General features: G+C 42.9%; 1 protein-coding gene across 3 annotated transcripts in view; it reads left to right on the top strand.

The window, feature by feature from the left end:
• Positions 1–14,204, top strand: part of kcnq3 (potassium voltage-gated channel, KQT-like subfamily, member 3) — a 59,078-nt gene that overhangs the window by 38,213 nt on the left and 6,661 nt on the right. For all 3 annotated transcript variants that reach the window (XR_004339489.1, XM_032564441.1, XM_032564442.1), the window contains exons 3-15: positions 3,853–3,943; positions 4,037–4,163; positions 5,378–5,550; positions 5,957–6,130; positions 6,479–6,589; positions 6,832–6,927; positions 7,008–7,102; positions 8,274–8,300; positions 10,333–10,532; positions 10,609–10,714; positions 13,463–13,594; positions 13,680–13,775; positions 13,860–13,947. Coding sequence is in view for 2 of the 3 variants with exons in the window: in XM_032564441.1 (XP_032420332.1) it covers positions 3,853–3,943; positions 4,037–4,163; positions 5,378–5,550; positions 5,957–6,130; positions 6,479–6,589; positions 6,832–6,927; positions 7,008–7,102; positions 8,274–8,300; positions 10,333–10,532; positions 10,609–10,714; positions 13,463–13,594; positions 13,680–13,775; positions 13,860–13,947 (1,516 nt within the window). In the remaining variant the exon portion in view is untranslated. The remainder of the gene's footprint in view (positions 1–3,852; positions 3,944–4,036; positions 4,164–5,377; positions 5,551–5,956; positions 6,131–6,478; positions 6,590–6,831; positions 6,928–7,007; positions 7,103–8,273; positions 8,301–10,332; positions 10,533–10,608; positions 10,715–13,462; positions 13,595–13,679; positions 13,776–13,859; positions 13,948–14,204) is intronic.

The following is a 14,204-nucleotide window of genomic DNA, read 5'->3' as shown; positions in this document are numbered from 1 at the left end:
GCTCGGTCTGTGGGTTGGCGTCTCCTGCAGAGGAAACAAAGGGAAGTGTTGGTTATTTTAAACGGCTGATGGATCTGCAGAGGCTCTTCTAAAAGCTCTGGTTTGTGAAAATAAACTGTTCAGTGTTGGTGGCAGAGATTTAAAAATGACCTTTTAATGTTTGAGAAACTTTTTTCTCTACATCAGAAGAAAGTCCAGATGTTTAGACAGAAAACATCTGAATATTTTTTTAAAATAACGAACCTAAAGATGGGATAGTTTGACAGTTAGATAGAAAAAAAGTAATTTTACACCAAAAGAATTTCACAAAATTTCTAGAAAAATCAAGAACATTTCTGAGTTTGAAAAGTCACAAATGTGCTAGAAAACCATTAAAATTTATAGATTAGTCTCAGAAATTTAGTAGAAAAAAAGACAAATTAGAAAAACTTGGAAATTTCTGAGTTTAAAGAGGGAGGAATTTACTTGGAAGAAACCAGAAATTTTGACAATCACAAAAATTTTGTAGAAAAAAACATGGACATTTTTTGAAAAGTTGCAAATGTGCAATAAAAAGCTCCAGTGGAAACGAAGGTGGAAAATCTTCCACTTTTGAAACTCAGACATTTCCCATATTTCTTTTTCTCTCAAAAATTTCTGAAGTTTATTGCAAAAAGTTTTTTCTAGCAAATTCTTGATTTTTCAAACTGAGAAATTTCTAGTTTTTTCTAGAAAAGATGATCTGTCTCACATTCCACACAGTGACAGGCAGTGTGATGTTACTGCATCAGTTTATTTCTACCTCAGTGAATGTAACATGAAGAGGAAATCTGTTTCAGCCTGAAATGAAGATTTGATGTAAATCATCTGACAAATCAGAAACATTGCTGATTTTACACTGGATGCGATCTTTCATGGTTATCTTTAAGTGTCTGAGATTCTTCTGGTTTGTGACTCGGCAGCATTTTTCTCATTATGACCCGTCAGTGAAGCCAACAGCTGCTGTGCTGCGTTATTTCCTGACTCACGGCTCGCCCCGTCCAAACGGTCCTGCAGGGTCAGCAGATCTCAGACCAGAGTGTGAATCTTCCTCCTCCGCTGAGCCGTCGGAGGAACGGCGGTTTCTGCTGGCATCGCTTCAAAGAGCTGCAAATCTAAGCTGCTGTCGGCGCTGACCTCCAACCTCTGACCAGCGATGAACAGAGCAATAATTCATCAGCCATTAAACCCACAGGGAGGCAAACTGACCACTAGGGGGCGTTTTCTCTGGAAAAGTCCAGGTTGAATCCAGGAAACGCAATTAAAAGATAATCATTTCTAAATGTTTTGGCAAAATATCCACAACATGGTAAATCTTTGCACTCCAGGCTGTTAAAGCAGTAAATGTAGAATTATGTGACGCCTCTGGGCTTGTTGGGGTTTTTAATTTTGTCAGTTTGGCAGCCAGAGTTGCTGATGAAGCAAAAGTTTGGTTGTTTTTTTTCCCTCCTCAGTTTTTTCCCAGCCTGTCAGAGTTGCTATAAAAACCTCCTCAGTTTTTAAAGGTCACACTCTTTAACTTCTGTCTGCCGTTGTTACCGCTGCTCTCCTTTCTCACCACTATTTGCATACATCTGAGGGATTTATCCGTCAGAAATGCAGAGTCTGCGCTTATTGAATCTCTGCCATAAATTGTTTGTTAGGAATCCTCCAGGGACCCATCTGGGCCGGGGAGCCCCATCAGAACTGGGCCTTCATGGCGCTAACAAACGTAAAGTGAGCTATAGAGGATGGGCCGATCGCTTAAAGCACATCAAGCTGTTGGGTGATTCTTGTTTTCAGTCCAGTTCCTGAGCACTTTGACGATTTTGTTGATCAATCGAGGGATGAACCAGATCTGTGATCATAAATAGACAAAATTTAAATTAGATGTTGTAAAATTTTACATGATTTCTTCCCCATTGATTCATTATTCTTATCCATCTTAGTTTAGCTCATTTTAGCGCAACAGCTGAGTTTAAGTTTAGCTTTTTTTATATGATCTGTTTTGTTTAGTTTATGTTTATTATATGTTAACTTATTTTGTTTTAACCTGGTTTTTGCATTACTGTACATCAGCTCAGCTTATTTTATTTATTTGTTCATCTTCATTCAGCTGGTTTGAACTTTTCTTATCTTAACCAGTTTGATTGTACTTTATCTTAGTGCAACTTAATTTATCATTTGTTTTTCAGACCCTTAAAAGTAAATTTAATCATCATTTTCTTTATTTTCTAGACATAAAGCTATTAAACTCATAATTGGGCAGATAATCATCATCATCATCATCAGTTATGGGTTCTTATTGTTTGAATTTACTTCAGCCTCTAAAGTTGCTGCACATTTACAGCCAGGTCTCTTCAGTGTTTACACTTCACTGGACTGAAAGGCTAAAGTACAAAAAACTTAATCAGAAATATGAGAAATATTCAGATTGGAAGTCTTAAGTGTCTCTTTGCATTATTTAGGTTTTGGTGACCGACAGATTCAGAAATCTTGCTGAGGTTTGTTGAGCTGACATGAGGAACTGAGACTCTTGGAGTTTTTTGTCTTGCTGGGATAAAAAACATTCGTTCCTCGTCTTTTGTCTCGGAGACGGACAGGAAGTGTTTCCCTCTGAGCGTCCGTCCTCCGTCTCCGCTCAGATAAAAAACTTCGTTATCTCTGTCAAGGCTGCGGGTTCGGTCCAAACGCTCTCCGTCTGCAGCAGGCCTCTCCTCGCCTTCGCCTGGCTGAGGGAAAAGTTCTCCTTTGCGTCCTGGTGGCTGTTTCTCTGCAGGACGACCCTGATGGCCAATCACAGCTCAGATGGGATCCTGCGCTGCGTTTATCTGTCCAACAGGAAGGTAATGAAGCACCACAGAGGAGCTCAGCGTTTCGCACTCACACAGTTTGGGTTGGTTCAGCTAACAGCTTGACCTGTAAATATAACCTGGGATGATTTAGTTAATCATTTTAATATTTTGGATCTGGATCAGTGGGAAAGTTCCTGTTATCGTTCACTGACTGTTTGGGAAATTGTTCCCTCTGGTTTTGGATGCTGTGAAGCTGGTGATGTCATCCAGGACATGATACTGTGATATATATATTAACCTTTTAGCATTTCATACAGCAACAGATCTGTAGCACATCTTCAGTCAGAGGCATTTTAAGATTTGATGTGAGACTGACTGCTACAGGAGATTCCTCCTTCCCACAGCATCACCATCTGCCCATATTTAACTTCCCTTTGGGATAAATTAGTATTTTTTTATTAATTTGGTAAAATATTCTGTTATTTGACTTTAATTTTGTGATTTCACCCGAATAATCAAACAGTTTTTGGTTCCATCATTAATCCCCAGGAAGGCTTTGCTTGTTTTTCACTGCATGTTTTTATTCATGTAGTTGTTTCTGCTGCGTGTGCCTGTCATTAAACCATTAAATAAATTGAGCTCAGGCTGGTCTTTGCTGGTTAAACTGGGAAACCTGCAGCGCGGGTCATGCTGGTCGTCATCGTCTCACTGATGGATGTTTGGTACTGTAAACGGATCGTCCTGCTCGGATTTTATCTCCGTTTGAAGAACAGGTCGGTTTTATTTACTGGTGTTTTTACAGCTGACACCAGGGGGCAGCAACGAGCAGAATCTGCTCCTGATGGTTCCGTTTTATTATGTTTAGTCTACAAACCGAAACTAGTTGTAGTCTTATCCTAAGAGGAAACGGTGCCCTCTAGTGGCAGAAGCAACAAACTCGCTGTTTGGCTGAATTCTTGCTGGTTTTCTGCTGATTTATTTTCCAGATAATTTGTAATTTTTCTAACCGTTTTGTCTCATCAGCTTTTTCTGATCTGCTGTTTGTTTCTTTTCTCTGCAGGTTTCTGATCGTTCTGGGATGTTTGATTCTGGCCATACTGACCACATTCAGGGAACATGAGAAGGATTCTGCACACTGGCTGGTCATACTGGTGAGAACGACTCCGTCTCTCCACAGGAAACACACACACACACACACACACACACACACACACACACAGTGAGTGAGCCTGTTTCCTCTGCAGGAAACGTTTGCCATCTTCATATTCGGAGCAGAGTTTGCACTGAGGGTCTGGGCGGCCGGTTGCTGCTGTCGCTACAAAGGATGGAGGGGGAGACTGAAGTTCGCCCGCAAACCGCTGTGCATTCTGGGTAAGCAGGAGGAATCATAAATATGTTAATGTTTACAGATAAAATTAAAAGGCTCAGGAAGTCATTTATAAAGCTCAAAGAAACACAGTGATGATTATTTCAGCGAAATGGCCGAAAGCATTCAGAAAGGAGCCGTGCAGGCAGAGAGTCAGGCTGACAGGAGCTTTGTCAGCTGCCCTGAACAAACCAGCAGCTTTTCAGAATAAATTTCCAGTAATTGGCCAGAAATCCTCCCCTGGAAGAGGCCGTCCTTCACTTTCTGTGGCTGTCAGGACGCCTGAAAGCTGCTGGAGGCAGCAAACATCCTCAGTTTGTCCAGATTTAAAGCTGCTTCAGCCTTTCAAACTCCCACTGAAGAGCCGAAGACGCCTGATTCGTCCGTCCTCACCGAGCTGGCAGCTCTGAGCAGAAACCAGGAGACATAACGACCAGAACTTCCTCTGGGTTCGATCGATTATTAAAGATCAAATTGTGCAGAAAAAAAAGTGTTTAAATTAAATTTGATATTTTTTCTTTCAGTTTATTCGGGAAATTAAAATAAAAAATACCCCAATGCAGGAATCATGGCTTCTTCACGCCTTTTTGTTTTATAGTAACATTAAACTCTCAAAAATCAGGATGGGAAGCGTCGACCTCAGAGCTGAACCTTCAGAAACACATAAAGACGATTATAAAGCCGGTCTTCTGTCACCTGAAGAACATTTTAAGGACTAATATTTTAAACTACTTTATTGGCTCTGAAATTCACCAGAAAGTTTAAGAAAATTAAAAAACAATATAAAAGCAAACAGGTGAGGTATTTCCACCAGAGTGTCATCTGGATCACCTTCCAGGTAAATGAGGCAGTGAGATCTGATGTTTCTCTCCTCCACCTTCATCATAACGACGTTCAGAGAGCAGCTTTCCTGTCTGAGAGTTGGCACCTCTTTATATCAATCCATCATCATTTAACCTTTATCATTTTAACACTTCTGTGTTTAGGATTTATTTGAGACTTGAATTAGAACCTCTGCAGACGTCAGCGGCTCTTTTCTCAAGAGGAGCTGTGAATAGAAGAATTAATCAAACTAAATCAGTTTTTTAGTCGGTCCTGGCTGTGATTAACATCTCTTGAAAAATTGTCTCTTTTTCTCCAACAAAGACGTGTTGGGGTCAAACTCATTAGCTTGTCAGAGAAAAGCCTGCTCTCAGAAACTCTGGTCCTTCTGCTCCAGACATCTTCGTGCTGATTGCCTCGGTGCCGGTGGTGGCGGTGCGTAACCAGGGCAACGTGTTGGCCACGTCGCTGCGCAGCCTGCGCTTCCTGCAGATCCTGCGCATGCTGCGCATGGACCGGAGAGGCGGCACCTGGAAACTCCTGGGCTCTGCCATCTACGCTCACAGTAAGGTACGACTGAAGAGACTCCAGAGGGAAAGCAATGAGAGAAAACACAGAAAAACGATAAAGTAGCTTCTAGGGAAAGACTAAATTTACAATCTTTTGACTATTGTTGATTTGGTTCGATCCATCTTATCCACTAACACGGTGAATAAAAAGTCCAAAAGTGATGAACATCATGTTTTCAGAGTTAATCCCTGTTATTGAGTTATTGATCTACATGCTAATCTCTGCCTCTGTGCACCATGTATGGATCCTACTGACATAACCTGTGGCATAGAGAGGATTTAATCACTTCTCTCTGGTTAAAACAGTCAGTAGGAAGGAGAACGTGTCCATCTTGATGTGTCTGAGCAGACTGGCCTGATGGAACCGTTACAGATCTAGTGACGGTTCTGTGTTGGTGCGTCTGCAGGAGCTGATCACGGCCTGGTACATCGGCTTCCTGTCTCTGATCCTGGCGTCCTTCCTGGTCTACCTGGTGGAGAAAGACGACGGCTCGGTCAACGTGTCTGACCAGGAGGACCCGACGGCGCAGACCCAGCAGCAGGACTTCGACACGTACGCCGACGCGCTGTGGTGGGGGCTGGTACGTTCGCCGCTGCTGAAATAACTACGCAGATGTTGGTTTCATTTCATTTAAGAAATCTGGATTCCCCCTATGAACATGTGAATGAGAACAGCTTTGTTTATGATATTGGTGAAATAAAGTATTGATGTGATATGTAATGAACAGAGTTTCTCTCCACAGTAGAAATAATCTGTGAAGTTCTGCTGTAACGAACGCCTCGGGTTTATAAAGCTTTGATTTTCTCCTCATTAAATCCGTCGTCCTTCCAACCAGAAATTTTCCTGGCGGCTGTGGATCTGCTCTGCCAGACCTGAGACCTTTTCAGGTGGTGGAGTTCAGGTTTCTGTTTTTATTTCTCTCCTGCAGATCACGCTGACCACCATCGGTTACGGAGACAAAACCCCGAAGACCTGGGCTGGGAGACTGTTAGCCGGCACGTTCGCTCTGATCGGAGTTTCCTTCTTCGCTTTGCCTGCTGTGAGTTATGATCATTAGCTGCTGCCATGCATGGCTGCAGATAACGAAGGTTATGTTCACAAAAAGTGAATATTAAAGAACTTTTTCTTGTGGGTTTTACAGCGAACTACATCAACAAATAAATAAAAGGAACAAAAGTGTAGCAAAAAATAAATCTGACACATGAGATCAGCCGTTTTATTATTTTTATTAATGTTTTTATGAAGCAGCAGCCTGAACTGTTGCTCTGGTTCTGGCTGCAGGGGATTCTGGGTTCTGGTTTGGCTCTGAAGGTCCAGGAGCAGCACAGACAGAAGCACTTTGAGAAGCGCCGCCACCCGGCAGCCGGACTCATCCAGGTCAGATGAGACGCCGAACGTGTTCTGTCTGGTTCCGTGTGTTTCATCAGAATCCTGAAGCTGTTCTGTGTTGAATCCAGTCGGCCTGGCGGTATTACTCCACCAATCCAATCAGGGAAGATCTTATTGCCACGTGGAGATTTTATGAAACCATCATCTCTCTTCCCTGCTTCAGGTACGAGGCTCCATCTGTTCCCCACAGAGCCTTTGAAGCTGCAGGTTGTAACTTTTAAAAAATATGTTTTTTATAAACATATGTCACAATGTCATAACAGTTTATGAGTCACATAATGTGTGAAAAAATTGAGCTCCAGCGTTAATCAGAAACAACCAATAAGAGCCAGGAGGCGGGGCTTAGTGCTGTCAATCACCGCTGCAGCTAACAGAGTCTGTCGTGAAAGCTAAGGCTAGTTAGCGTAGCCAAAGATGACAGCAGATAAACGGTTTTTCTGTAACATTAAGTTGTTTCTCCTCCATTAGCTCAGCGAGTACATGAGGGTGATTAACAGCGCTAAGCCCCTCCTCCTCACTCTGATTGGCTGCTTTTGCTGCATTTCTTCAGAGGCAAAAGTAGCTCAGGGAGGAGATCGATCTTTTCTCAGATTGTCTCATAGCAAACTGTTACTACCTGACGACAGTTTCAACAAATATGTAAAAATATATTCTGTATAAAAGTTACATAATGCAGCTTTAATCATGTTTTCCTTCCAAACTGTCAGATTCATTCTTATATTTTAAAGTCATTTAGGTCAGTAGTTCCTCATCTGTTTACAACTTAGTGCAGAAAAAGTTTCCTGTGGAGCTAAAAGGCCTTTCAACAAATTTAGATTATCCCAGAAGTTACTGTGATAAACGATAAGAACCATTTTCCAGAGATATTATGGTAATAATGGCATAATAATGAAAGAACAGATTCTCTAAGATCAATAAACCTTAAATTCTGAAGAACATTTAACACTGAAACTGGAAGACATTTTAAATATTCAAAATAAATAAAATGAATTATGAAGTCTCTGTAAAAAAAAGATCCTTCAAAAACAGATTCAGTTGAGACCAAAACACCAGAGTGAAGATTTTATCATCCAGTGTTTGGTAGAAAGAGGAAAACAATAAATCATTCAGATGGAGATTATTGATCTTGTTTTAATTGATCGTGTCGGTGCCTGACGGGTCCAAACACGCAGCTGAAAGCTGAGTTTGCATCATTTACGCTGCGTTTGCACCTGTCGGATGATTTACTAGTTATTTATTTGTTTGACTTTGAGGTTTTCCAGATAAATGCCACAGTTTGAGTAATCTTCCAGGTTTGGTTTATTTCCTGACTTTCTGTCCTCTCTGTCTGACAGGAAGGACACGTTGGAGGCCATGGTGAGGTAGGTCACTGAGCTCCTGCAGAGACGCTGTGAATTACAGAGCTGTGCCTACAGTAAAGACTTTAATTAGGCCACCAGCTGAAGAGAGAAAATAATTAACATTTCCTAAAATATCCCACCCAGCCAATCTCTAAATAGCTTCGTATATTAATCCATGACTCGGATAAATGACTCTGGGAAGAAGTTGATATTGAACGGCCACTCGTTCTGACTTTAACATTAAGCTGAGGATTTTTGAGAACTTATTAGTGAGTCCATTAGTCCTGACTGAATGATGGGTGACGGTTCAGGTTCATTAATTAAAGGCAGAAATGAGGAGAATGGTTTCCCTTTATCAGCTCAGGGACAGTCATGAGTTCCTACAGCCCATAAAATGTCAAAATTACACTGAAAATATTTGAAAATAAAAAATGCTTTTAATCACTTTTGGTGCTGAACTGTTCAGATTTACTGTTGAAACTTATTTTTGTCTCGTTCTGAACTGGTCTGAGTTGTGATGGGTTGGTTTTCTGATAAATGGACCAGTGAGTTTTGGTTTTAAAGTCTTTCTGAGCGAATCTCGTTCCTCAGCTCCGCCTGCGTCTCACTTCTCGTGGTTTCATTTATTCTCTCAGCTCCTCATAACACAATCTGATTTTTAAAAATCTCTGTTTTTCATTTTCTATCACACTGCTGGGAAAAACCTGCATGAATTTTCAGAACACAGAAACTACAAAAACATGCGATCCTGAACAAAGACCCAGACACGGATCTGGGTCGGACTTCATCTGGTTGCTTTGAGCGAAGAGGTGGACTTCGTCCAGGAACTGGGGCAGCGCTGGGAGCTTTGTGCTCTTTGTGATGTTTTGCGTTTCTCAACAGTTTGGTGGCTAATCTGGGATCTTTTCCCTGCAATGTGAACAGAAACTGATCCTCCATCTGAGAGCTGGATGAGAGTTTTGCTGCTTGCTGCCAGCAGATCCTTTCAGATCTTCTCCATTCCGGTTTATTGTGATCTCTTTTATCTATGAAGTTTAGTCTTGTTGTTGGAAATAAGCACAAAACTTTGGCTCTTTGACTATCTGGGCTTGTTATTTTCTGCTGTTGTGTCGCCTCGTTTAGAGAGATCTGTGGATAATCACATCCCATTTTCTGCTCTTTATTTGCCGAGGAGCGTTCAGAAAGAAGATTCCCTCTTCCTTTAAAGCGTTCCCTTTCTGCAGTCTCTCAGCGCTGTAATCTGCCGTCCCTATTCTGCCCTGAGGCCACATAGAGGCTCATATTGTGTCCGCTGTGGGAGCAAAGTCGCTGAGAGCGCTCCACGTTTCAGAGGCCTCGTTTGGGCCGCTGGCGGCTCCGGTTACCGCTCCACCTCCCCGCCTCTTCTAAGGGACACAGGAGTCTTATTTTACCCAGAAAGCAGCGTCTTTGTGTTGCCAAATATTGTCACAAGACCAATCTCCTTGGGTTCTTCGCCGCTTCCTTCAGCCTGATGCGCAGCTCTGATATGCAGAACCAGCAGATCCTGACGAAACTCTGAGGATGTAAAGCAAAAAGATGTTCCAGTTTGAGAAGCAGGAAGTATGCAGGTCCATCTTAAACCATAATAAATGGAACATGGGCCAACATATATTAATGATTTTGATGATGGAAACAAAATGTAATGTTTGATTTCTCAGTTGGTGACTGTGTGTGTTTTTATGACTGAGAAGTGTTATATAAATAAATTTGATTGGTTGATAGGATGTCATGGAAAAATTCATTATTTTTGTCCATTTCAGATTAAAATAATTGTAGTTGTTAATACATTTTGCAAGAAAATATTTTGGCAGACTTTTGCCACAGCTGTGAAATCCTAACACAATTCTTTCATACTTACTACAAATGTTTGAATATGTATATTTTAGTGCTAGTCCTGCCTTAATGGTTGTGGTCAACACCCTTTTCTCCTATTTCTGCATTTTATAAAAGAGTCCTTGTTCAGTATTGTCAGCATAACACACAATGTAAATATTAAAGGTTTGATGACCTGCTCCTTTCCTCTCCACCGCAGTCAGAAAGTGAGTTTGCTGGAACGCGTTCGCAATTCCAACGCGAGGCCGTCATTGGGGATGGTCAGGAAACCCACGCTTAACGCCGAATCCATCGAGGAGAGTCCCTCCAAGGAGCCCAAACCTGCCGGCTTCAGTAACCGCGAACGCTTCCGGACCGCCTTCCGGATGAAGGCCTACACGCTGCGCCAGAGCGCTGAAGGTCAGAGTGCCGACCGCAGGACAACGTCACCGCCAGCGGTCAGTTTACTTTATGGTGTCTGCTGTTTGTCTTCCAGATGCTGGAGGCCTTGCAGACCCGGTCTTAGAGGACCGGGGCTTCCCGCCAGAGATCCTCCTGGAGGAGATGATCCCGACGCTGAAACTGGTCATCAGGGCAGTCAGGTCCGGAGTAATCGTTCTCACTTTCCAGTGATCCTGAACTTTGAGCTTGAATCTATTAAAACAATCATCCAAAGTCTAGAGAGAAAACCTGAAAAGGTCTTTGCCTTGTTTCCACTGAGCGGTACGGCATGAGTTGGTGCGGGTCGGTACGATATTTCATGTCCAGTAGAGAATGTTTCCACCACCAGTTGGACTTTAATTGGGCGTGTTGGGTTAAACCCAAACACCTACCGTTGCGTCATACTAGAGCAATAACAAACATGAAGAAAACCGTTTTAATGTCCCAATCAAAGGACGGTGTTGCAGCTCTGCTCATTTTCCCGTAGACCTACAACTGGAGGGTCTCCAGGAATGGAGTGGTACGGACGGTTGTATGGGCCGCTTACAGACAACAGTACGTACCACAGCACACTGACCCAGGCCATACCGTTCAGCAGAAACCACGTTAGAGAGCCTGGAGGACCAGTGATCAGTGCCACATCAGAAGATAACAGGAAGGTCTGACGGTTTGGAAGGAAATTACCGAGTCATCCGTCCATCCCATCTGGTCTCTAACGGTCATTGGTGAGAGGTGAGGGACAGCCTGGACAGGTCACCAGTCCTTCACAGGACACACAATCCTGGACTCACTCACACCTGAAGACAATTTAGACACATCAGTTAACGAAGCCGTCATGTTTTCAGACTCCGAGGAAGAATCCAGAGAGAAAACCATTCATGCCCAGAGAGGACATGTAGATTTCATGGAGAAAGACCCGAAGCTGGATCATCAAAGTGCTTAACAACCAGAGTCTGTAGAAAACACCAACTGGTTTAACCTGATCAAATGAACATGTTATGACCATGAAGGTTATGGTCTTAACATGTTCTGCCCTGCATGTCACAGGTTTTCCTTCTGCCACTGGACAAGGAGCCCAGAATCATTGAGCTCTGAAAACCTTGATGTTTATCTTACTGTTCTGAAATAAAAGTTTGTTTTAGGTCAACCTTTTCATATATAGCAGTCTATTCACTCTGTCCTACCTTGGCACGTTGCAATAATCAGGCAGTATTATATCAGTTCCACTGTATTACCAGTTAAAATGTTTCTTTTTATCAAAACGTTTTTTGGTGAGCAAGATAAAGGCTTCAATGTTTTTTAGTGCAAACTTCTCTCAGCTCCACATGTAACAATGTTATTAGTCTTCAGGTTCAAGCATGTGTGCTCAGTGTGACCTTTCTTTCAGCAAAGCAAAGCTGGATGTGTCGACATCAGTGATGTAAACCAGAGCTCACATGTTAACAGTCTCCTGGTGCATCTATAGGCCACACAGCTGACATAATGCAGGAATTCAATCTAGCGTGAAGACCTGTGAGATGAGTGATTAACCCTGTGAAAGCACTTCCTCCTCCCACCCCATTATGCTGGGGCTGAATGACTCCCTGAAAGGGGAACTCAGACATGAAGGGTTTTGGTTTCAGGACCCCCAAGACTTTCTGCCAAACACCGGAGCTCCTGCAGCAGCCGAGGACTCTGGGAAGAGCTGAAGATAACAGCTCAGTGGGTGGCAAACAGGCCTCAAAGACGAGCATGTCAAAGAACTGATGGATGATGGGATTGAACTCAAGTAGGGAAAGTGTTAATACCAAAGGAGGCGGTGTACGGTTTGCCTGAAATGAGCGGTTAGAAAAAGGAGCTCCTGTCAGGCGACTGTTCAGTAAATGGCATTTTGCCAGGCTGGACTTGGATCTAAGCCAGTGTTTCTCAACCCCAGTCCTCACGGACCCTACATGTTTTAGTTGTGGCCTTTCTGCCACTCACCTGATTTGAATAGGTGGATGATTAACAGACCTCTGTAGATCTTCATGCAGAGGAGGTCATGCAGTCATTTGAATCAGGTGATCTTGAACAGAGACACATCTAAAATATGCAGGGTAGTGACTGGAAACACCAGTTTAAACCAAACTGGACGTTGTGCACAGAGTGGCTATGTTGGAGCAGATTTGTCTGAACTCTGAGCACTTTACCAGGCAGTCCTTACGATGAACATTATCTACTTAAGGGCACCGAGTTTAGACTGAAAGGATAGTGCCACCAATACAAGAACAGGACTGGGCAGATCCAGAGTGCTTGTTTTCTTGTTGTTCCCTCCAGTCCAGTCAAAGTCAACAGTGTTGAATTTGCTGCTCTATCTGCATTACAGTCTTTAACTGGGGTGGTGAGATATGGATCTTGACCAAACAAAAAGACATGCAAGTATCTGGGATGACCTCTCTATATGGTAAAGAGCTGAGATCCAGAAGTTTGGTAGTTGTTAGTCGTTTGGTGATTGAGGCATCTGATGCCTCTTTGACATCTTCTCCTGGTGGTTTTGGGGCATCGCCCCCTAGCAACCAACCCACTGCAGACTTTGAACTTGCATCTTACATCTGAGCAATGACCAGCATTCAAAAACATGAAAGTTAGGTTTGTTTTCCACTGAATTGCCCTTAGTGTTTGCATTACCCTGTGATGGATCACTGACCTGTCCAGGGTGCACAACCCTTTGTGTCCAATGACCGTTGAAGATAGAAGCCAGTCCCCACAATGGACGGATGTCCTGAGGAGTTTTCAGGTTTTGTATGACTCTTCTACCTTGTTTGGGTTGTAGAGAACACCGACTGTTTTAGTTGGTGTAACTAGTTGGTTAAAGTCCAAGAAGTTGCAAAGCTTCAACAGATGCAGTTATGTTCCACAATGAAATCCTGATCTTGGACTTTGCTTCACAGGATCATGCAATTTCTCTTGAACAAGAAGAGGTTTAAGGAAACTCTGAGGCCTTACGATGTCAAAGATGTGATTGAGCAGTACTCTGCTGGACATCTGGACATGCTCTGCAGAATTAAATACCTCCAGACCAGGTGAGCAGACACAACACAGATGTGGAGGGGTACATCTTGCTAAACGCCTCATATGTGCCGTGTTCAACGTGTTTCTTCTCTAAAGGATCGACATGATTCTTGCCCCTGGACCTCCCCTCACCCCAAAAAGCAAGAAGCCCCAGAAAACACCCTTTAACTACCCATCCAGTCAGTCACCCAGGTACTGCGACACCATTCTGCATCGCTAATGTTCAAGCATGTAATGGCGGCACCATCTTCATGTACTTGTTTCTCTTTGTTTCAGGCATGAGTCCTACTTAGCCAAAGCCACGTCCATGCCAGACACTGAAGACCAAAGCATGATGGGTAGATTTGTCAGGGTGGAGAGGCAGGTGAGGGTTCAAATTGAATATAATGGTCTGATTATAATGGCCTATGGACTCTGGTGTGCTTTAGTTGTGTTCCTATTATATTTACATTTATTCATAGTTCAAGGTCATGAAAACCTTTAAATCCATGAATTTCTTCTCTGAATGAGGAATGAAACATATTTCTGTTCAGAACCTGGAGAAGCGGCTGATCGTGTCCTTCATGGTTCTGAGCTTTGGTGTTAGCGGGTCAGTTTGCTGAGCTCATGGACGGATGTGTG

Source organism: Xiphophorus hellerii, chromosome 6 (genome assembly GCF_003331165.1).
Source record: "Xiphophorus hellerii strain 12219 chromosome 6, Xiphophorus_hellerii-4.1, whole genome shotgun sequence".
NCBI classification, from domain to species: Eukaryota; Metazoa; Chordata; class Actinopteri; order Cyprinodontiformes; family Poeciliidae; genus Xiphophorus; species Xiphophorus hellerii.
Note: the sequence above shows the minus strand (reverse complement) of the source record. Positions and strands in the feature narration are given on the sequence as shown.